This window comes from Erythrolamprus reginae, chromosome 5 (assembly GCF_031021105.1).
Source record: "Erythrolamprus reginae isolate rEryReg1 chromosome 5, rEryReg1.hap1, whole genome shotgun sequence".
Lineage (NCBI taxonomy): Eukaryota > Metazoa > Chordata > Lepidosauria > Squamata > Dipsadidae > Erythrolamprus > Erythrolamprus reginae.
Window position 1 is genome coordinate 76,973,275 of NC_091954.1, and position 25,396 is coordinate 76,998,670.

At 39.5% G+C, this 25,396-nt stretch overlaps 1 protein-coding gene across 3 annotated transcripts in view; it reads right to left on the reverse strand.

Moving 5' to 3' along the window:
- CROCC2 (ciliary rootlet coiled-coil, rootletin family member 2) overlaps positions 1-25,396 on the reverse strand; it is a 143,714-nt gene that overhangs the window by 68,100 nt on the left and 50,218 nt on the right. For all 3 annotated transcript variants that reach the window (XM_070753238.1, XM_070753236.1, XM_070753237.1), the window contains exons 16-22: positions 22,245-22,391; positions 16,511-16,741; positions 14,945-15,138; positions 11,897-12,024; positions 8,906-9,075; positions 5,916-6,095; positions 3,419-3,553 (exon numbers count right to left, since the gene is read on the reverse strand). In XM_070753238.1, the coding sequence (XP_070609339.1) occupies positions 3,419-3,553; positions 5,916-6,095; positions 8,906-9,075; positions 11,897-12,024; positions 14,945-15,138; positions 16,511-16,741; positions 22,245-22,391 (1,185 nt within the window). The remainder of the gene's footprint in view (positions 1-3,418; positions 3,554-5,915; positions 6,096-8,905; positions 9,076-11,896; positions 12,025-14,944; positions 15,139-16,510; positions 16,742-22,244; positions 22,392-25,396) is intronic.

Sequence of the window (25,396 nt, forward strand, 5' to 3'; positions counted from 1 at the left end):
CCTTTGAAAAGTGTTCGGAAACTTCAGATCGTGCAGAATGCGGCCACGAGAGCTATCGTGGGGCTTCCTAGATTCGTCCACGTTTCTACAACACTCCGTGGCCTGCACTGGCTGCCGATCGGTTTCCGATCACAATTCAAAGTGTTGGTAATGACCTTTAAAGCCCTTCATGGCATTGGACCAAAATACCTCCAGAACCGCCTACTACTGCACGAATCCCAGCGGCCGATAAGGTCCCACAGAGTCGGCCTTCTCCGGGTCCCATCGACCAAACAATGTCGTTTGGCGGGCCCCAGGGGAAGAGCCTTCTCTGTGGCGGCCCCGGCCCTCTGGAATCAACTTCCCCTGGAGATTAGAACGGCCCCCACCCTCCTTGTCTTTCGCAAGTTACTCAAGACCCACCTATATCGCCAGGCATGGGGGAATTAAGACATCTCCCCCAGGCTTTCTTATATTTTATGTTTGGTAGGTATGTGCTGTATGGTTTTTAAATTGTTGGGGTTTTTTATATAATTTTATTATTATTAGATTTGTTCCATTGTTATACTGTTTTTATTACTGTTGTGAGCCGCCCCGAGTCTTCGGAGAGGGGCGGCATACAAATCTAATAAATTGAATTGAATTGAATTGAATTCAAATAAGCTTCTATTTTAGTCCACCTGGCTGGGTAGAAAGGGGAGAAAAAGAACTGACTATTTTATGCAAGAACGCTGCCCCCCTATGGTATTATTTCCTAGAAACTGTTGGAATATGAATTCTGCGAAATGTACTTAATCTGTGGTCTTTTTCTTAATCTCAGTTTATATACAAGTGGAAATAAATCTTTTATCACAGATGTGAACAATAAATAAGTAAGTGTTGGCATCTGTATGATTTTCATGACTGAGAACTGGAGGCAACCCAGGACAATAGCAATGCATACATGAAAACCCCAATTGATGCTCTCCCTCTACTCTTGTCTGCAGTTTTATATTTTCTATGTTTTAATTTTCTTTATATGCTTTATTTCTAATTTCATGAAATGTACGCTAATATTCCATAGGGCCTAGAGATCCACTACATGTCAATAATAAAAGAGGCTTTAAATAATTTAATAGTGGTTGTTGAAAACAAACCTTTTTAGCAATCTGTCTCAATTTAACACTTTTCTGAAATTTATGTTTTTCCACCAAAGCTCAAGCAAAAGAAAATTTGTCAGACCTTTTCTGTGGTTCCTGCTGAGTTGAATATACAGTGCTGTGAATTCAATAATTTCACAAAATAGATTTCAAAATTTTAGGGTTCAAGCCTGTATTATTTTGTTGTTTCCATTAATCTTTTTACGTTTCATTCCAATAATGATACTGAAAAATACTTAAGCTGCTCTATTATTCATTCATTCATTCATTCATTCATTCATTCATTCATTCATTCATTCATTCAGTCATTTAAACGGATTTATAGGACTCAGGGCGGCTTCAGTTTAGATTTTTGAAAATGCTTAAGAAATCAACAACATTAATTTACATTCTTTCTACTTATAAAATAAGTCAAGAATCATTACCATTAGAACACAATGTCTAGAAAGCTTAGAACTACGTCGCCTAAAACATGATCTAAGTACTGCCCACAAGATCATATGCTGCAACGTTCTACCTGTCAATGACTACTTCAGCTTCAATCGCAATAACACAAGAGCACACAACAGATTCAAACTTAATATTAACTGCTCCAAACTTGACTGTAAAAAATATGACTTCAGCAACCGAGTTGTTGAAGCGTGGAACTCATTACCTGACTCAGTAGTGTCAACCCCTAACCCCCAACGTTTTTCCCTTAGACTGTCCACGATTGACCTCTCCAGGTTCCTTAGAGGTCAGTAAGGGGCGTGCATAAGTGCACCAGTGTGCCTTTTGTCCCCTGTCCAATTGTCTCTCCTTATCTCACTTATCTTTTCTTCCTTTCAAATATGTTCACCTATACTTTTATATCTTTTCTTCTGTTCTTTTCTTTATTTATATTATTACATATCTATTCTCTTCAATGTGTATTATGTATTGGACTAACTAACTAACTGAATGAATGAATGAATGAATGAATGAATGAATGAATGAATGAATGAATGAATGTAATGAAGTTATCAATGCCAACAGAATAAGCCTAATAACACAGCAGTAATCCCAAAGATGCTTTTTCAGGAGACAACTGGACTGTTTTGTTTTTTTCTTTTGAAGATGTTTTGCTTGTCATCCAAGAAGCTTATTCAGCTCTGACAGAATAGTGGACAATGGAAGGATTTATGTTCCTTGCAGATAGCTGGCAATTTGAATCCTTTTAGAGCAGGGGTAGGGAACGTTGGCTCTTCTGTGACTTGTGGACTTCAACTCCCAGAATTCCTGAGCTAGCATGATTGGCTCAGGAATTCTGGGAGTTGAAGTCTACAAGTCATAGAAGAGCCAACGTTCCCTACCCCTGTTTTAGAGGATCATTAGCACTAGGAGGTTTATCTCTATCCTCAGGGACACTTGAGTCATGCAAGAAAGTCCAGCTGCCTCCTAAAAAAGCACCTTTGGGAGAACCATGACCTGGATCTCTGAGAAGTTCTTCAAAATTTTAACACAGCAGTAACAATAAAAATCCACTTTTCCCATCTAGCTGGCCGAACAAAAACATTTTCACCATTTTTCTGGATGTCCCTTAAGGACCAAAGCAGGCTGGTTTTGTTGTGAAAGTTCCATAAACGGTGACATACAGGGGTGGGCAGCAGGCAAGACGGGGTGGAACACAGTTCCACCTGCGGAAATGGAGATGCGTACGCAGCAACAGCTGATCGGCGGCTGTCACTTCCTGGATTACTGGTCTCGGCTCAGCTCTCTCCCTTTCCCCTGCCAATGCTGCTGCATCTGCGCTCCTCACGCTCCTCACGCAGTCACCTCCCGCCTGAGGTGCCAGCAGAAGGCGTGGGTGGAAGCAGTGCTGGCAGCATTTATGCTTCTGGCAGTACCCATTCTCCTAGCTACCCAGCCTGAGGCCGGGGAGCGACCCAGGAAGGAGAGCACGGGAAACGCGAAGCAAATGATCACCCCAGCGAGCAACACTGGTAAGGTTGTAAGTCGAGGACTTTACAGTTCACTTGAACAGTGATCGTTCAAGCCACTCCCACCTGATCACATGGCCGGCAAGCCACTCCTGCCGAGTCACATGACTATTAAGCCACACTCACAAAATAAGCCACACCCACAGTGTGGCAGTAAAAATTTTGGCTGCCCATTACTGGTGACATACATATGGAGAGTCACAAGCAACTCCTTCTTCCTATTAGACATGAAAGGATAAGAAGTTATCTTCTGATCTGTGTGGGCTTAGTCATTCTTTGGCTTGAAAGAGCTGTGAGGAATAAATTCTGCCCTCCACGACAGAGAAAAAATTCCATACATACCTTATCCTGCTCTTGTCGCTTCAGACCGTCAAGTTTCACCTGTTCAATCTCAGACCTGGCATATTTCAGCTCTCGTTGTAACTCGCTGAGCTTTTCCGCAAGGAGATTCTTTTCAGCTTCTTTCTGAGAGACTAGCTGAAGACGATGAGAACAAACACACTCATCACCTTTATCAACTTTACACTGTCCTGGCTATATTTTACGATCTTTATTTATTAACAATGATATTATTAACATATTTTTAAAATAGTATTTGATCTCAGAAACCTAGCAAGGCCAGACCAGTTTTGGATTTAGATGGAAAATCTAAATTGTAAACTGGTTGACGATCCTAAAATCATCAAGAAGTATCAGAGTTATGAGCTAGACTGGAATAGTGTAAAACATCACAGAAGGTGGGAAACCCCTTTTGTGTTGTTGCCAAGAGTGGTACAGGAATGTTTCTATGGATTTATCAGGACACCATACTTTTTTCAAGTTACCTTAAAGCAAAATACTCGATATTTGTCAGGAGAAGCAAAATTACATTTGATGGATGGACAGGAAACATGACTATTTTTTGTACTTTTTCCTCTATAGAACTACATAGCCTGTCAGTCCTGTAATTCTTTTTGATATCTCTTTGTTGTTCTGTCGAGCTCTCTGGTAGAATCCTCCCAAAAATGCACAGATACAATTTCAGACACACACACGTTTGAAAATTCAAAACAATGTTCTTTATAATGAAAAGTCACTTAAACCAAGCCCTCTTTTGGGATAGCAAAGAGCACTTGTCTCCAAACAAACTGGTAATTTGTACAAGTCCCTTATCATTTCTGTGATACTTAGCTGGCAGCTGTGAGGCAATTCACAGTCCTTCTTTTTTCACAAAGTGAAACACACTTTGCCCTGGTTTAGTTTCAAAGCAGGGAAAAATCAGCACACAAAAGGTCCAAGTCAGCAAAGCAGGCATGAAACACAATGATCAGATAATCCTCCACAATGGCCAAACCCACAGGCTGCTCTTTATAGCAGCCTCACTAATTACCACAGCCCCACCCAACCACAGGTTGCCTCATTTTCTTTCAGTTTTTGTTGCCTATGCATCGCTCTCCGCATGCATGGCTGTATCATTAACTCTTGTTCTGAATCCAAGGAGGAGCTAGATAATTGATCTCCTTCTGAGCTGTCTGCCACACTCTCCTCCTCCCTGTCACTCATGTCTTCTTGGTCAGAGGAGCCTTCATCAGCAGATTCCACCGGGGGCAAAACAGGCCTGCAGCATGTGGATGTCTCCCCCACATCCACAGTCCTTGGGGCAGGAGCTGGGCCAGAGCTAACCACAACATTTGTGTTATCTCAATTGCCTTTCTCTGTTGCACCCAACAACGGCTGCTAGCAATTTTCAATTTACACTTAACTCGAGCCATGACAATACGTATTTTGTTTGGTTTGGGCTAAGATGTTACGGTGATTTGTAATTATGATTTATGGAGCAGATTTTTATTTGTTCAACAAAATGTAACTAAAATAAAACACTAATTGGTTAGTATTATGTGTCCAGTTGTAGTACCAAACTGCAACAGAGATCTGGCATAGAAGGTCAGCCAGCTGCAATAGTTCCATGGGTCGGGGTGATTCCCTGGAAGGGCACTGGGACCATCTGCTTTCCATTTTATATGAATAATATTGTCTAGTAAATATTCAATAAATATTATATTCCCATTAAAACAAGGTTTGGAGCAAATGATACCAAAATAGCTCAAGGATACAGAAAGCGATATTAAGAACGCCCGGAGCATTCTCTTTCAGTTTCTTTCATGCTTACCCACTAACAAGTTCTAACCCTCTCCTATTTCAATTTCATATTGCATTTTAAAAAAGTATTAAAATTAGCATTTTAACATACTTTCTCACAAAACACAGATATTTATTATGTATTTAATGCTAAAATAAGAATGTTACTTCTTTTAAAATATACATGTATCCTAAGATTTTTATTAATATTGATTGTTTCTTAATTGCTTATTTGACCCCTATGACAATCATTAAGTGTTGTACTATAGGTTCTTGACAAATCTATATTTTCTTTTATGTACATTGAGAGCATATGCACCAAGACAAATTCCTCGTGTGTCCAATCACACTTGGACAATAAAGAATTCTATTCTATATGTGAAAAAAGAAAGGATAAGCATACCCCAATTTCCTTATTAGCCCAGAAAAAAATGAACCAGGTTTGTTGCTTTTAAAAAGATGACCTGAACAAATTCTAAAGTTTTCAATTCTAAAGTTTTCTCCCTAGATTCCATTATAACACTTCTAGAATTTTTAAAAAATTAAAATGCCCTTCTTTTCTCTTCTGAATACTACCCAATATGGAGCATGTTGACTGTCCCTGTTCATTGAGCTCTGAGTAAATCCCAGTATGTAATAACCTTAATGGATAATATCGTGGGAGAGACTTGGAACAATATTTGCTTCTGTCTTGTATAACTTTTCAACTATCTCTTCTCACCTTTTGTTTTTCATTTTCCAGCATAAGGAGGCTTTCATCTCTGCGCTGCTGCAAAGTAAGGATTTCCTCCATGAGTTCCCTCTTCTCAGCTTCACACTTGGACACCAGTTCTTCCTTCTCTTGCTGAAGACAGTTGACAGTTTCATCTTTCTCCTCCATCAGTGCCAGACGCAGGATCTCCTAGTATGAGTAGTGTATTGTATTTATCAACTAAACTATTATTGAATTTGGGCTCAATATGATTAAAATCCTGGCTTCTGGGACTTTTTGGAGATTTTAATCTCAGGGAATTTCAGAATACAGTGTTCCCTTAATTTTCGCGGGGGATGCATTCCGAGACCGCCCGCGAAAGTCGAATTTCCACAAAGTAGAGATGCGGAAGTAAATACACTATTTTTGGCTATGAACAGTATCACAAACCTTCCCTTAACACTTTAAACCCCTAAATTACAATTTCCCATTCCCTTAACAACCATTTAGATTATTACTCACCATGTTTATTTATTAAAGTTTATTAAAAAAATATTTATTAAAGGCGGACAAAAATTTGGCGATGACAGATGATGTCATCGGGCGGGAAAAACCGTGGTATAGGGAAAAAACCACGAAGTATTTTTTAATTAATATTTTTGAAAAACCGTGGTATAGACTTTCTGTGAAGTTCGAACCTGCGAAAATCGGGGGAACACTGTATACAGAAAATGAACTTCAGTAAAGGCATTCCAAAGGTGATTTTTCAAAAGACAAAGGGACTTTGTTTTCCTTGAAGACGTTTTGTTTATCATCCAAGAAGCTTCGGTCATATCTGAAGAAGCTTCGGATAAAAAGCAAAACATCATCAGGAAAAAACAAAGCCCATTTGCCTTTTGAAAAAACACTTTTGGGACAACCATGACCTGGATGATTGAAAATCTCCCTAGACATGAAATTAATACTCTATAATGGTATTTCAATAAATCAAATATGAGAGAAGACAACTTTTATTGAATTTATCCTCCTGATCTGCTGTTTAATCCTATGGTGATGATACTGGAATGGGTTGATCAGATAATTTGTGGCTTAGTTTTTGCTCAGTTTTGGGACACACACACACACACACACACACACACACACACTTATTTATTTATTTATTTATTTATTTATTTATTTATTTATTTATTTATTTATTTATTTATTTATTTATTTATTTATTTTTTTATTTATTTATTTATTTATTTATTTATTTATTTATTTATTTATTTATTTATTTATTTATTTATATGCCGCCCCTCTCTGTAGGCTAGGGGTGGGTAACAACAGTGATAAAAAACAGCATGTAACAATGCAATACTAAAACAACTAAAAAAACCCCTTATTATAAAACCAAACATACATACAAACATACCATGCGTAAATTGTAAAGGCCTAGGGGGAAAGAATAACTCAGTTCCCCCATGCCTGATGGCAGAGGTGGGTTTTAAGCAGCTTACGAAAGGCGAGGAGGGTGGGGGCAATTCTAATCTCTGGGGTTCCAGAGGGCAGGGGTCACCACAGAGAAGGCTCTTCCCCTGGGTCCCACCAAATGACATTGTTTAGTTGATGGGACCCGGAGAAGGCCTACTCTGTGGGACCTAACTGGTCGCTGGGGATTCGTGCAGCAGAAGGCAGTCCCTGAGATAATCTGGTCTGGTGCCATGAAGAGCTTTATAGGTCATAACCAACACTTTGAATTGTGACCGGAAACTGATCGGCAACCAATGCAGACTGCGGAGTGTTGGTGTAACATGGGCATATTTAGGGAAGCCCATGATTGCTCTCGCAGCTGCATTCTGCACGATCTGAAGTTTCCGAACACTTTTCAAAGGTAGCCCCATGTAGAGAGTGTTACAGTAGTCGAGCCTCAAGGTGATGAGGACATGAGTGACTGTGAGCATGCCTGTGACTGTGAAATTAAAGCACAAATATTTGCATTGATGAAGTTTGTTATTTTGCACTCTCACACTGTTCGCAAGAAGAGTATTAGATCATGGACTATTCACCTATGCATGATATACTTGGAAATAAATTTGAATTGCGGATGATGATATTATTGGTGATGTTACTTAGTTGGATAATGAAATGTCTACAAGCATTCAAGCCAATTTAGAGAAAAAGTTTAAATCCTGAGCTACATTTTGTCATTCCAAAAATCAGCAACTATACCTGGAGATCTATAACCTAATCTTCATAAGTAACATGAATCGGGCAGTCAAAACCTGTTCATTATGATATCTCTCTACTATCCTGGATTTTTTTTTAACTAATCTTGGACTTTTTATGTTTTGAAATATAAAGCTCAACTCAAAATGTATCTCATCTCACAGTCATCCTTCTCCAACATGTATGCTTGTTATATAAACTAGTTTTTAATCAGCAGACAAGGGAAAATGTAATTAATTTCCCCAACATGTTACTTATACGAGGAACTCCTAAATAATGAGAGTAGAATAGGAAAAGAAAATTTATCACATTTGTATGAAAGCTATTTGATTTGATTTTGTTCATTTAATGGGAATCGTAAGTTGTTTAACGGCATACTGGAGTATCTGAAGAGATACTACCCACTCTCAGAAAGTTTGAGATAATCAGTAGCCTCATAATGAGTATGTATCAATCCTAGCAAGGGGCATGATCTCATAGCAGGCATGTATGTAGTCTTAGCTGAAAAATCTCAACATTCTTTTATTATTTAAATTATAGTACTGATGCAAATGTATTCCTATAAATCCAACTTTTGTTTTTGTAGCTCCTTAAAAAACATTTTAATGGATTCTGATGAAATAGGCTGTGGTTGATTAAAATTAATGTTAATTTTTGCCATATGTTGGTTTGTCGCTTTTAGTCCAAAGGCAGCTGCCAACAGTGACACTTGATATGATATATTAGAACTTATTTTAGTTTAGGGAGGCAGGGACAATTTGATACCAATCACTACAAACTCATCTAGGACTTCTTGGACCTGCATCACTGACCTTCTCTTTTCTAAGAGTTTCAAGGTCTTCTTCAAAAGCCTGCTTTTGATGTTTCATAGATAGCTGACACTCTTCTTCTGTTTGAGTCAACTGGTGCTTCAACTTTTCTATCTCTTTTCTGAGGGTACTCTCTTGAAGCTCAAGTTCTTGTCGAATCTTTCCTAATTCCGCTGTGAAAGAAAACAAACTATGATTTTTAGGTATTCTCTAATTCTCACCGTGTTGAAAAAGATTTCAATCATGCCAGCCTTCAACATTGCCTTTTAATTCACTGGTATTATTCCTCCAAAAGATAATGATCCCATCCTCTAATTATTCTTTATTAATATCATTTTAAACATTGAATACTCAGATATATTTTGTATATCTGCTTTTGAATTTGGTTATAGCCACTGGTAACCAACTTGCTAAAAGTGCCAGAAAGCCAGAATAAAATAGAGGAAACTACAAATAAGCCCAATTTTTTTAGATCAGGCCAATGGTTAATCTAATTCAGCATTATATGTCATAGACTGGTCTACCAAATGCATTCAAGAGCCCCAGAAACTTGCATGTAAGGGTCAAAGCCATTTTCTGCTTTCCAGAAGTTGCTATTTCAAAAGACTGTTATTCAGAAGACAGCATAGAGCTCTCTACGGGATTAAAATATACTCCATTGATTTTTAAATATATATATAGACAAGAGTAACATATACAAAGCACAATATACTTCACATATACATGGAATAGATAGATAACATTATAATATATGCAAGCCTTGCATATTTGAATATGCAACACTATTGTCCAAAAAGTAATTTGTTGACAGGTGCAATCTGAAGATCAGACGTGACTCGTTTAATCTTTCATTAAAATTTTTCCATTTCTTCAAGATATTGAGTTGGTGTGTTTTTCAATCAATATTATCTCTCACAAATATAGAAAAAGAAAGATGTACTTTAGCTTTTCAATATCCTGCTACAGCCAAACTGATTTTCTAACGTGACAGAATCTGATGTTCTGCGAAAAATGAACCATAAAAATCATTGAAGACTGTTAAGTATTTGTTCTGTTTCTTGGAACATTGTCTTTGCTTTTGATCAAAATGAATAATGAAATTGGCACTTCACGAGGAAAATGTATTAAATGCGAGTTTGATTATAGACTTTTCCAACACCATTTAGAAAAATAGCAGTAGCTACTTTAAGAAAGTGAGCCAGTATCTTTTCTGTTCAAATAATGTGACTGTTAATTAAAAAGTACCAGAACTACTAGTAGTTAATTGCAGACTGAATATGAATTAGCAGATGATGTGACAGCAGAAGAACTTTATCTGGAAAACCAATTTATTGAAATCTAGACATCTGGCTTGGTAATAATATCTGTGAAAAAATTACCAATTAAAATTGAATCTGTAGTGTGATGTTGCTGCGACCTTTGGATACATCATCTCACAACTCATCTAACTGTTCACTCCTAAATCCAACTGCTAAGCAGTGTAAACTCTTTTTTATCAAAATAGCTTCTTGAAGACTTCATTTTGCATATGGTTCTAGCTTGAAAATGTTTATTTACTTCTGTTCTCTATTTTCTGGGTTTTCACTAGTTGTTATGAAAATGCTAACAACCAAACCATGTTAGGCATAATCTTAGCACAAAAGTTTTTTAAAAGTTGCCTGGCACACAGTGGACTTAAAATACCCATGCAAAATACCCAGAATTGGATAAAAAATTTCTGTCCCTATTAAATATCTTTCAGGAGTCCTTCGGGAGTCCTTCGGGAGTTGGATGGCATATAAGTCCAAATGAATGAATGAATGAATGAATGAATGAATGAATGAATGAATGAATGAATGAATGAATGAATCCAAATGTAAAATAATGCACTTGGGGAAAAGGAATCCTCAATCTGAGTATTGTATTGGCAGTTCTGTGTTAGCAAAAACTTCAGAAGAAAAGGATTTAGGGGTAGTGATTTCAGACAGTCTCAAAATGGGTGAACAGTGCAGTCAGGCGGTAGGGAAAGCAAGTAGGATGCTTGGCTGCATAGCTAGAGGTATAACAAGCAGGAAGAGGGAGATTGTGATCCCCTTATATAGAGCGCTGGTGAGACCAGATTTGGAATACTGTGTTCAGTTCTGGAGACCTCACCTACAAAAAGATATTGACAAAATTGAACGGGTCCAAGGACGGGCTACAAGAATGGTGGAAGGTCTTAAGCATAAAACGTATCAGGAAAGACTTAATGAACTCAATCTGTATAGTCTGGAGGACAGAAGGAAAAGGGGGGACATGATTGAAACATTTAAATATCTTAAAGGGTTAAATAAGGTCCAGGAGGGAAGTGTTTTTAATAGGAAAGTGAACACAAGAACAAGGGGACACAATCTGAAGTTAGTTGGGGGAAAGATCAAAGGCAACATGAGGAAATATTATTTTACTGAAAGAGTAGTAGGTGCTTGGAACAAACTTCCAGCAGACGTGGTAGATAAATCCACAGTAACTGAATTTAAACATGCCTGGGATAAACATATATCCATCCTAAGATAAAATACAGGAAATAGTATAAGGGCAGACTAGATGGACCATGAGGTCTTTTTCTGCTGTCAGACTTCTATGTTTCTATGTTTCTATGTTTCTAATGAATGAATGAATGAATGAATGAATGAATGAATGAATGAACAAACAAACAAACAAACAACGAACATACATACATACATACATACATACATACATACATATATTGTCAGTCAGTGAAAATTGGTGCAATGCAGAATAGCCTCCTTGTGAGCAATGTGACATTATTGTGGCTAAAACATCTACACATTCTGGCTGCTGAGCCTCCCAAGGATCTTTCAGGAAGAAGCAGCAGCATGAGTACCAAAAATAAAAACAACAGCTAATGCTGTATTCTGGTATGCCATATAAAATAAACAAACTCAGTGGAAAAAACTCAAGACGATGAATTTTTTAATACAAAAGAATTGTTCGATCAGATTGTGCATACTGTACCTTGGAGTGTCTTCCTGGAAAGATCAATGCCTTGATTTTCTCCTTCTAATTGTTCCTTGCGGGCCTCAAGTTGAGCTGATATCTCTTGTGCCTCAAAAAGGCTGGTTTCCAGAGATTCCTTCTCCTTTCTAAAAGCATATTAGGATATAATCAGTGTCAATCAATTAGGCTGTCTTCAACCTTGAACTCTATAGACGTCCACAAAGCAGGGATTTAAAAAAGAAGCTATATTGTTCCGCTAGTATTTACAAGTAGTCCTCAACTTACACCAATTTGTTTAGCAACTGTTTGAAGTTACAACAGCACTTTAAAAAGTGACTTATGCCCGTTTTTATGATTGTTGCAGGATCACCATGGTTATGTGATCAAAATTCTGAGGCTTGGCAACTGGCATGTATCTATGACAGTTTTATTGTCCTTGAATCATGGGATCATCATTTGTAACTTTCCCAGTCAGCTTGTGGTTGTAAATTGAGGGCTACCTGTACGTACAGTTTGTTGGCACTGGTATACAACCCACCACAGGGCTCGTGCGAAATCCAGAAGGCAAGATTTCTCCACTGTATTTGTGGAAAAAGTTACTGTGAGAACCATTAATAATTAATAATAATAATAATTTATTAGATTTGTATGCCGCCCCTCTCCGAAGACTCGGGGCGGCTCACAACAGCAATAAAAAACAGTATAACAATGGGACAAATCTAAACATTAGTTTTTGTTTAAGATGCAGAATATCAATGCAAAGATAAAGTCACTCACAAATTGAATGCTACTCCTATAATTACGTGGGTGCATCCTGCAGTTTTCTTAGCAATACAGTAATACCCCGGTTATTGTGTCCCTGACCATTGCGAACAGGGTAATTTGCGATTTTTCAACCCGGAAGTCAAAACACCATCTGCGCATGTGTGCCCTTTTTTTTCTATGGGCACGCATGCGTAGATGGCGCCCGGCAGATCAGCTGCTGGGCGGCTTCCCTGGGTCTTCCCCCTCTTGCTGGCGGGAGGGCGAGCAGCGGGCATCAGCAAGGAGTTTCCCCACCGCCCACGCAAACTCCTCGCTGCCGCCCGCCCTTCGCCCGCCCACGCCGTTCATTCTCGCCGCTTTCGAGCTGAGTCCTGAAGCGAATTCGCTCCGGGACTCAGCTCGAAAGCGGCGACAGCCAGCGCGGAGAAGCCGTTCGCTGGCGCTGGCTGTCGGCGCTTTTGAGCTGAGCCCCGGAGCGAATTCGCTCCGGGACTCAGCTCGAAAGTGGCAACAGCCAGCGCGGAGAAGCCGTTCGCTGGCGCTGGCTGTCGGCGCTTTTGAGCTGAGCCCCGGAGCGAATTCGCTCCGGGACTCAGCTCGAAAGCGGCGACAGCCAGCGCGGAGAAGCCGTTCGCTGGCGCTGGCTGTCGGCGCTTTTGAGCTGAGCCCCGGAGCGAATTCGCTCCGGGACTCAGCTCGAAAGCGGCGACAGCCAGCGCGGAGAAGCCGTTTGCTGGCGCTGGCTGTCGGCGCTTTTGAGCTGAGTCCCGGAGCGAATTCGCTCCGGGACTCAGCTCGAAAGCGCCGACAGCCAGCGCGGCGCGGCTGTTTTAAAATGTCGCCGCCGGCATGGGGGGCTTGCCAGCACCCCCCGGACCCCCAACCCGGGTTTGGGGGGCTGCTAGGAAGCCCCCCATGCCGGCGGCGACATTTTAAAACAGCCGCGCCGCCCCCAATCTTCGGCTCCTCGCTAGCGCTGCGGGAGTAAAAACACCATCTGCACATGCGCAGATGGTGTTTTTACTTCCGCAGCGCTACTTCGCGAAAACCCGCTCGTTGCGGGGGGTCCTGGAACGGAACCCTCGCAACGAGCGGGGGATCACTGTAGTACATTTGCCATTGCATAGGTATGATAGAATACATTTACCGTAGCAATAGTACATTTGTCTAAACATAGGTATGATAGAATACATTTACAAGAAACTGGAAAAATCTTCATCTTTCCTGTCCTATTTAATATATTATGAGGTACTTTTCATAGCCTATCTTCATGTGAACATTTCATCTCTGTTTTAAGTTTGGAAGTTCGTATGTTTAAGCAACGATAGATCAAATCTCACTTGATAAGAGCCACATAACAATCTTATGTCAGAACAGTCATAATTGTATCATTACGTTAACTTAAGCTTTAAATTAATCCATAATCTAATTGTTAGGGAATCATCAATTCACAGAATTAAAAGGAGTGATTTAAATCTTTTCTGGTTTCTGGTAGAAATTTAGTAATTACAAATAACTCTTATTAAATGCATCATTTCATGAATAAAGCAACTCCGTTTATTTCTCTGCTCTCGTGTACTTCAACACATTCCATACAGCACTCGGTCCGTTATCTCTCTCTTAGTCGCATTTCTCACATTCCTCTTCCTGTTTCATCTAAACAAGATTTATTTTCCTAACCACATAACTTTGAAAAAACAGTAGCACTGACTGAATACAATACAAAATACTTTGGCTTACTTTAGCGTGGCAAAAACACATCCATTATTCTTTTCGGCAATGTTGAAACTCCACCCTTCTTCTCCACTGACCCCGTGACATGCCAAATACATCACTACAATTTTTAATCCATTCCTCTCCTTAATATCTTCTTCGAGACCTCTGCTCTCTACGTTTCTGGACCCTTCTGAATTTAGGGTTAACCCAGCTGATTCTCCCTCACTAGATCCTGAACTCATAGCCCCATCCTGTGGCTGGCCTCCCACCTGTTCTACTACCTGTAACCCCGGGCCCCCCACTACTTCATAAACACTATCTGAATCCGAGTCCTCAATATCTTCATCATCCTCCAACTGATCAGGAGTATGTACAACAAAATCCAAATTAAAATATTCCTGATAAAGGGCTGCCCTGCTTGGATATATGAATTAAAAGGGAGTCTTCCATTCCCCTCGGTAATTCCAATATACAACTGCTTTTACTGTCAAGAATCTTTTCCTAATGTTCATTCAGAATTTGCTTGCATGTAACTGCAGGTCCCCGTGTTGTTTCAAGTACTGTTGTTTCATCACAGACCATTACCTGAGACTGTCTGTCTCCTCTCTTAACAACTTCTTCTGCCTTTGCATTGCAGTGAGCTCCACAGCCAGCTGTGCCTTCTCCTTAGCGATCTCTTCCTTCTCTTGTAGCACACGGATGAGGGAGTCAGTCTGCATTTCGATCTCTCTGTGGCTCTGGGCCAGTTGCTCACCCAGAGTTTGTTTCTGGCTATTCAGCTGGTAGAATATAGATTAAAACATGCATCAGAGACAGTTGCAGGAGCTGAAGAATTCATAATGTTGTGGTTAGCTCTGGCCCAGCTCCTGCCCCAAGGACTGTGGATGTGGGGGAGACATCCACATGCTGCAGGCCTGTTTTGCCCCCGGTGGAATCTGCCGATGAAGGCTCCTCTGACCAAGAAGATATGAGTGACAGGGAGGAGGAGAGTGTGGCGGACAGCTCAGAAGGAGATCAATTATCTAGCTCCTCCTTGGATTCAGAACAAGAGTTAATGATACAGCCACGCATGCGGAGAGTGATGCATAGGCAACAACAACTGAGAGATTATTATCAAAGAAAATGAGGCCACCTGTGGTTGGGTGGGGTTGTGGTGATTAGTGAGGCTGCTATAAATAGCAGCCTGTGGGTTTGGCCATTGTGGAGGATTATCTGATCGTTGTGTTTTGTGCCTGCTTTGCTGCGTTTGACCTTTTGGGTGCTGATTTTTCCCTGCTTTGAAACTTTGAAACTAAACCAGAGCAAAGTCTGTTTCACTTTGTGAAAGAAGAAGGACTGTGAATTGCCTCACAGCTGCAAGCTAAGTATCACAGAACTGATAAGGGACTTGTACCAATTACCAGTTTGTTTGGAGACCAGTGCTCTTTGCTATACCAAAAGAGGGCTTAATTTAAGTGAATTTTCATTATAAAGAACATTGATTTGAATTTTCAAACGTCTGTGTCTGAAATTTGTACCTGTGAATTTTCGGTAGGAGTCTACCAGAACACATAAAAAGGGCAAAATTTCTAAATAAATAAAGCTATAAATACAATGATTGAAATGATCTATTAAATTTTTCTGAAAAGAATCTTTTTTCACCCCTGTGTTCATTGTGGTGCACCTTTGAATGCAAGTCTTTGATGAAACTTCTACAAAAACATCTAGATTCCCCCACAGAACCTATTATTAAAACGAGTCCTTTATATTTTAAAATTTAGAGTCTTTACAAAGATCTATTCAGATCCTTATCACATAACAATCCACGTATCCTAATTCTATTCCATATGCCTAACATGCCAGGATATATAAAGAGAGGGTAAAAAGTGTCCTTGATGGTAGGGATGCAAAGTTATAGATTAACTTACTTTCCCCGTAATGTTAGCACTCAAGAAAATCAAAACTACAAAATTTTTGGGTGATTTGCATAAATTAATTTTCTTTGGGCTAAAGAATGAAAGTGCGTCTACTTGTTTACCAAGCTCTGCTTGTCATCTTTCCAGAGTTATCCAGCTAAATGCAAACGTCTGAATCAGAACAACCAAGCCGATTCAAGTCGATTGCTATGTACATACTTTGCTGGGATAAAAGGCCTCCCTCCTCTTTTCATACCTGCATCATCTGGTCCTGTAGCTGGACTCTCTCCCTTCTCAGTAAAGCTATTTCTCCTTCCAGCATCTCTCCTTTCTCTTCGGAGGCTTGGCAACTCTGCTCCAACTCTTGTTTCTCTGCCCTCATGTTCATCTGCTCCTTCTCAAAGTGTGCGAGTTGCTCACGCCAAACCACTTGCTCGTGCTCCAACTCCTGCTTCCTCCCTACCAGCTTGCTCTTCTCATCTTCAAGCTGCACAATAAAAGAAAACACAGGGATATATTCCTATACCTTTCTTCTATTCCTATATCTTCTTTTCTATTCTTTCATTGATATGTTCTATTACTATATCTTCTTTTCTATTCTTTCTTAGATATATTTTACTATGAGTATCTCCTCTATAACCTTCATCATGTATTTTACTATGTGTGTGTGTGTGTATGTATGTATGTATGTGTGTGTATATACCCTGTTTCCCCGATAGTTAGACACCCCCGATTGTAAGATGTATCTGGGGTTTCAGGGGGGTCAGCTAATATAAGCCGTACCCCGAAAGTAAGACATATGTCTTACTTTCGGGGAAACACGGGGGTATTGCCGCCTCCCTCTCATCTAGCTGGACTTGGAGAGCGAGAAGGCGGCGAGGGCGAGGAAGGCGCTTGGGAGCGGCGGGGCGGGGAAAGCAGCGGGGGCAGGGGCCGCCTCCCTCCCTCCCTCCCTCCTTCCTTCCCAGCTGGCAGCGCACTCCGGGCCTCGCCGGCCAGCCGACTCCCTCTGCGTCTGTCTATGTCTTTTTCTGACTCCAGCGCTACCTTCCTGCTCAACGAGGTAACTTAATGGGCACCGCGCAGCCACCGCCGTTGCCATCGCCTCTCATCTAGCTGGATCTGGAGAGCGAGAAGGTGGCGGTGAGGGCGAGGGCGAGGAAGGCGCTTGGGAGCGGCGCGGCGGGGAAAGCAGCGGGGGCTGCCTCCCTCCCTCCTTCCTTCCTTCCCAGCTGGCAGTGCACTCCGGGCCTCGCCAGCCGGCCGGCTCCCTCCCCGTCTGTCTATGTCTTTTTCTGACTCCAGCGCGCACTGTTTTTTCCAATATAAGACATACCCCGAAAGTAAGACATAGTGCGACTTTTGGGGATAAAAAGAAAGTAAGACACTGTCTTACTTTCGGGGAAACACGTGTATATATATATATATATATATATATATATATATATATATATATATATATATATATATATACAGTGGTACCTCAAGTTACGAACCCCTCGTCTTACGAACAACTGGTGATACCAACCCGGGGTTCAGAAAAAATTTGCCTCTTCTTATAAACTTTTTTCGAGTTATGAACCGGCGTTCGGAGACTGCTGGGAAGCCGCGCGGCTGTTTTAAAAGGTGACAGCCGGGCGGCGGGGCTTCCCAGAAGCCACCCGAACGCCGGTTTGTAACTCGAAAAAAGTTCGTAAGAAGAGGCAAAATTTTGCTGAACCCCGGGTTCGGTTCGGGAGGTTGCTGGGAAGCCCCCCAGGCCGGCTGCGACCTTTTAAAACACCCGCGCCGCTTCCCAGCTGTCTCCCGAAGCTGAACGCGGAAGTTCGGCTTTAGCGTTCGGCTTCAGGAGACAGCTGCGAAGCAGCGCGGGTGTTTTAAAAGGTCGCAGCCGGCCTGGGGGGCTTGCCAGCACCCCCCCAAACCCCGAACCCGGGTTCGGGGAGTGCTGGCAAGCCCCCAGGCCGGCTGCGACCTTTTAAAACACCCGCGCCGCTTCGCAGCTGTCTCCCGAAGCCGAACGCGGAAGTTCGGCTTTAGCGTTCGGCTTCAGGAGACTGCTGCGAAGCGGCGCGGGTGTTTTAAAAGGTCGCAGTCGGCCTGGGGGGCTTGCCAGCACCCCCCCGAACCCCGAACCCGGGTTCGGGGGGGGTGCTGGGAAGCCCCCCAGGCCGGCTGTCACCTTTTAAAACAGCCGCGCGGCTTCCCAGCAGTCGCCGAAAGCCGTTTTTTTTGCGGGGGGGGGGGTTTTGGTTGCACGGATTAATTGACTTTACATTGTTTCCTATGGGAAACAATGTTTCATCTTACGAACCTTTCGTCTTACGAACCTCCTCCTTGCACCAATTAAGTTCGTATCATGAGGTATTACTGTATATATATATATATATATATATATGTATGTATGTATGTATGTATGTATGTATGTATGTATCAAATGTTTTATATATATTTGTTTTCATAGATTTTCACGCGTGTATGTATGTAGATTGTTCTGAGTTCGGGTTTTGCCCCATGTAATATTTTGAGTGTCTATGTGACGTTTCGGTGAAATCACATTCACCATCATCAGGCTGAAGTTTTAAGCTTCGTGCTGCTGTAAATATGGAATGTTTGCAACTGCCATTTGTTCCTTACATATAGTGTTGGGGGTGGAGATTTGGTTTGAATGTAGCAAATAGATTGGGTGACTATGTTTTAGTGATTTGATTGGTTGGTGGAATCACAATTACTTGAAGGATTGACATGGTGATGATTATGATATGTTTTTTTGTTTAAGGCTGGTTTCCAAATCTCTGGTAGGCGAGACGTGTCATCCCGTTTGTTAATGCTGAAGGGGTGTTTCTCTATCTCTATAGCTTCCATAGTAATTCTTCTGTATAAATTTTCTGTTTTGGAAAGTAATTTAGTTTTTTCAAAGTCAATTTCGTGCCCTGTTTTTTTAATGTGCTGGACAAGGGAGGAAGTCTTTTCTTCTTTTTTAACTGCATTCTTATGTTCTGCAATGCGTGCGCTCACTCTTCGATTGGTTTGTCCAATGTATGTGGCTGAACATGTTTTGCAAGGGATTTCATAGATTCCTTGGTGTTCTAGTTGGATTTTATCTTTTGGGTTTCTTAGGATGTTTGATATTTTTTGGTTAGTGACAAATGAAGTTTTGATATTATGTTTGTGTAGAATTTTACTAATTTTGTCTGTGGTGCCCTTGATGTGTATTGTTTATTGGACAAAATAAATAAATAAATAAATAAATAAATAAATAAATAAATAAATAAATAAATAAATAAATAAATAAATAAATAAATAAATAAATAAATACGGAGTCTATGGAGAGGGGCGGCATACAAATCTAATAAAATAAATGAATAAATGAATGAATAAATGAATGAATGAATGAATGAATGAATGAATGAATGAATGGCTTAACTTGGGGTCATGTCTCCAGAAGGGAATGTTGCAGAAATATTTGTTTGAGAAATCATAGAAGCACAATCTTGCAGTAACTTTATTTGTAAGTTCCAAAGTGCTTTAGAGAATAAATGAACAACTTTATAAGCATAGACGGTTGGATCAGGAATTAGAAAACTTACAGAGATTTGCATCTATATAGATATATGCTGGAACACACACACACACACACACATTTTTTCCCTTGCCTTGTCTTCCAAGTCAGGTTGCTTGTCTGCTTACCTAGTTCTGTGCTTTGACAAATTTCTATCAAATGTGCAAGTGTCAAATGGAAAATAAACAACATGACAAAATTATTTGTTATTTCAGTGGGCATTCCTAGTCAATATAGATTGGACATTTGTGCTGAAAAACATTTTAGGCAAAATTTGATTTAAATTTTACAGAGACTTGCACATCTCCAGCCATCTGCAGTTCTCCAACCTGCAATCTTAAAAGCTAACTCAGATGTATGTATGTAATTAACATCCATATTATTATTATGAACATAGATGCAGTTGTGGGATCACTACAGAGAGTTTTAAATTACTTCCTTTTGTCATTGCCTTAATGAAGTAACTTTCAATGCCTACATAGTATAGGCAGGTGTACCATGCATGTGTATATAATTGAAGCCACATCAGTAACAAAAAAAACCCTCTTAGGAGTAATCCACAATTTATAATTTTAAAAACATCTGCAATAATTTACTTTGTTTGGTGTGATTGTTAGAGCTAGAGAGAGCTAGTTTTCTTTTCTCAGATCGAGGAATTATATTTGTCAGATTGATTTGGCTTCCTATCTCACAAAGCAAGTGACTATATATAGAGGACCAAGACAAAATGAATGGAATTCCAAACATTACTAAATATAAAACAATGCCAAACAGCAACTATCACAAGTGTCTTCTCCTCTGCAAGCTTTCGCAGCAGTTCAAATTTCAGACAAAATGTTGTAGGAATGATAAAAAATAATTAACGGATTCATATGGAGTGGAGAATAGAGTAATATTCAAAATCTTACTCTATTCTCTATATTGAAAAGAAAAATGTCTATTATGGATAAATAACAAAATATTAATTTTAAAAGACAGTTTAGTCAATGGACTAAATGGACTAATAACTATTAATGGGAGGGAGGGAGGGGGAAGGAAGGAAGGAAGAGAGAGGAGGAAGAACAGGAGAAGGAGGGAGAGGAGGAGAAGGAGAAGGAGGAGGAGAAGAAAAAGAAGGATATTGTGAGTTTGCAAAAAAAGCTTTTGGAACATTCTGATGATAAGACTGTTGATTTCACAGCATCACTTTCAAATATTTTTTATTCCAACATAATTACAGTAATTATACAAGTGTGTGTGTGTGTGTGTGTGTGTGTGTGTGCATTTGTAGTATATACATGTATATATATAAATGAAGAGGCAACAGCCATCACCATCTCCGGAACATTTAGAATGTATTAAAAACTACTAAGCTTTCATTAGTCTTCTACTAACATTATCAGAGTAATAAAATCCCCATTGAAGACATGGTTGATCTTATATAATGATGCTCAATTTACTCATTGCCACAGGCCCATACCCTTCCTTCCCTCTTGTAATTAGCTTTGTTGTTGCTAGCTTAGTCATGTAAACAGGTGAAATTGCTGCTATTTCTTTACATTTTGGGTATTGCCTCTTTCTCTCCCCAGGAGGTAGAGTAGGGTTATGATGCATTACTTTGGGTATACTTATCACTACTTTCTCCCCTTCTTGTTATTCCTCCCTTCCTTAGGTACCCACATTGTCTTCTCTAACATCTTTTTTGCCCATGATCGTGTATTGAGTCTGCATTGTTCTACACCCCCCTTGTCTCTGTGCTCTTCCAATGTGCTCTCTTGCATACATGTATGTATCTATAAATATGTATACATACAAAACACGGCAATGCACATTGTAGAATATTTTATTATTGCATTTCTTGCATTAATTATGGTATATTTTGTCCACCTTTGGAATCATTGACAGGGCTGTATACTATCTATAAAATATTATATATGCTAATGTGGTTTTTTTTCTGGATTCAGAAATTGCATTAGTGAAGAGAGAGAGCAAGAATTGCAGAAGGAAACACATCAAAAAGGTAACCAAATTTGAAACATGTATATAAAATCAATATCTATTGGGACATTTCTATAAAGTTTTTTTGATATATGATACAGAGATAGATTAAGTTACAAATGGCATGATAAAACGGAATGTGAAATATCAAAGTCATAATTATATTGTAACAATACGAAGAACTATAGAAAAATAAAATTCACTCCAAGTTGTAATTTTAGAAAATTGGTACAAAAGTTTTTATAGATAGTATAGAATCCTACCCATAATTCCTAAAATGGGCAAATCAAATTGAATACCATTAACTCTTATCTAGTGCCAATTTAGTGCTGTTAGTTGACTAAGATTCTTGTGTATAGACATGAGTGATAAATAATCTGAACTGCAGCTTAATCCATGGTCCTGATTCTTCATGCCTGATGATAGCACAATTACTGCAGTATCTCGTTACCTGGAGGATGATGTGGTTGAGTTTGATTTTGTCATTCGCTAGTCCTTCCTTTAGAGCTCCCATCCTGGCTAGCGAGTCCCTTAGTTCAGCATCTTCTGATTTCAATTTGTGTATGGAGAGTTCAAGCTCAGTGTTGTTGGCTTCAACCTGAGGTGGAAATTGTAGGCATATTCAGAATACACTACGCTCACAAAAACTTCAAACTTTATCATTTTTGCTCTATGGATAAACTGTAAGCATGGCAACTATTTTTTTAATGACTTTGTTGTTTTCCAAGAAAAATTGGTAATACAAAACTTTCCATCTATCTGCCGGACATGGTAAATAATTCTTTAACTTTGAATGCATGTTTACTTCAATGTCTTTCCCTGCATTGCTTTCTTTGACAAGGTGCATAGATTCCTCAGAGAAAATGCATACTTCTTTGAGTGCTACCGTAGTTATTTGATCAGATCCCAGATTATCTCAGGGACCGCCTTCTGCTGTACGAATCCCAGTGACCAGTTAGGTCCCACAGAGTGGGTCTTCTCCGGGTCCCGTCAACCAAACAATGGCGCTTGGCGGGACCCAGGGGAAGAGCCTTCTCTGTGGCGGCCCCGGCCCTTTGGAACCAACTCCCCCCAGAGATTAGAATTGCCCCCACCCTCCTTGCCTTTCATAAGCTACTTAAAACCCACGTCTGCCGCCAGGCATGGGGGAATTCAGATACTCTTTCCCCCTAGGCCCTTACAATTTTATGCATGGTATATCTGTATGTATGCTTGGTTTTTATAATAATGGGTTTTTAATTGTTTTTAGTGTTGGATTATTATTGTATGCTGTCTTGTTATTGCTGTTAGCCACCCTGAGTCTTCGGAGAGGGGCGGCATACAAATCCAATAAATGAATGAATGAATGAATGAATGAATAAACAAACAAATAAACAAACAAACAAACAAATCAGATGTTGGTTAAAATGTAAATCTGACCAGACCATTCCCTATTCAATGCTACCCAAATTTTATTGCATCTAAAGGAAAACAGAGAAAGATATTTGGCATCCATATTGAAGTGAAAGTGCTATTTCTCTTTAAGATCATTATGTAATCAGAAATATTCTTATTAGGAAAATGCCATTTCCCTTCCAGAAATGTTAAGCAGGCCAAAAGAGTGGGTGGCAAAAAAATATATTCTGCTACTCACTTAAGCTGAGCCAACGTGAGCAGCTGTGGTAGTTTTTACTGAAGTCTTTGACCAACACACTTACTCAGGAAGGAACTGCCCAAAGACTTCATAATATTTCATAGTGGGCATAATATTTCCAAGAAAAGAGATCTAACTTCGCACTTAGATTGCTGTTTTAAAACTCTGAAAATATGACAGCATGCAGAGGCACTTCATCCACACCTCTGCTTTTTCATCTCTAAAACTGCGAAAAATAAACTTTTTTTCTACAGCATTAGCCTGTTTCAGATTCCCTATTTTTCTTCCCTCCCTTGTTGCTTTGCAATAAAGTAAAGGCTAATTGTTTTATTGTATATTTCTTCAGATTGTTTAATTGCCATCATCATGAAAGCAATTTATGATCTTTATGATTAGAGAATGACATATTCTAGTATTTTAAACTAGTTTTCTCCAATCTGGAGTCCTCCAGTTGGCAAATCTACAAGTATCTCACAACTTTCTAGGACAGCAATAGAATTTCATCATGGTTGATTAGAGAAAGCTTGGGTATACTATCTTTCCTTTCCTTGTGCATATCCCCCTGTACATATTTTAATCACCATAATTATAAGAAACATGTTAAAAAACAAGCAAGCTGGGAACAGTATCCAACTATGAGCAATCCAATTAATCTGCTGGAAACCGAAGGCTTTCAGAACAGAAAAAAGTATTTTTGCAATGGCAGAAAGCCATTAAGAAAAAGCCAAGGTCTGCAACTTTAAAAAATGCCTTTTCTATCCTCACAATTGCGATACAACTTGCAGACATAAAGGAAACCATTGCTGAAGAGCTTTATGTTCAGGTAGTCATCTATTACAGAAAACTGTTTTTCAGATCACCTGTTCCAAATAATGTATAACTTTAAAGCTTATACCAGAACTCAGAAGAGCAGTTTTTTAGCAATAGAGTAAGATGTTCCAATTCAATCTCCTGGAATTATTTTGAAACCCTGGTGCTTCAAACACTCTTCTCTATAGTTGTAATATAGACCTGATGCAATTAAGGTGGCTTTCTTCATTCTATGCTTTCATGGTTTCCATTGTAGTATAGTTAGACCACGTATAATTGAACGACTGGATTTTATTATAGATTTTAGTTGTTATGATTTTATATTAGAACTTTTAATTGTATATTTACTGAGCATTTTAATTTGTTTTGGTCTCTGGTCTAAGACTAATAAATTGATTGACTGATGGTTTCCATTTAGATTTGTATGCTGCCCCGAGTCTTTGGAAAGGGGCGGCATACAAATCTAATAAATTATTATTATTATTATAACTGCCACCTCACATGGCCAATTATTTAGGCTTCTATGCTGATTCAAACAGTTCAACTCTGAGTGACTTATTCCAACGGCTTACAAAAATAGGAGTAAAGGTACAAATCACCCTAGTCAAATATACCTTTTCCAGGGACAAAGTTTATATACAGCATTCCCTCGATTTTCGCGGGGGATGCGTTCCGAGACCGCCCGCGAAAGTCGAATTTCCGCGACGTAGAGATGCGGAAGTAAATACACCATTTTTGGCTATGGACAGTATCACAAGCCTTTCCTTAACACTTTAAACTCCTAAATTACCATTTCCCATTCCCTTAACAACCATTTATTCACCACTATTACTGGTACTCACCATTGAATAAGACACTTAGTGATCCTGATATTTATAAACATAATTATTTATTAACAATAATTATTTTTTTTGTTATTTATTTGCAAAAATTATTAGTTTGGTGATGACGTATGATGTCATCGGGCGGGAAAAAATGCGGTATAGAAACCCCCCCGCAAAGTATTTTTTAATTAATATTTTTTGAAAAACCGTGGTATAGGCTATTCGCGAAGTTTGAAGCCGCGAAAATAAAGGGAACACTGTATCAGTGTAAACTGGCTACGGTGTTCGGCATTCAGCTGGGCAATAATGGTTCAAGGTCAGGTTCAAGTACAATAT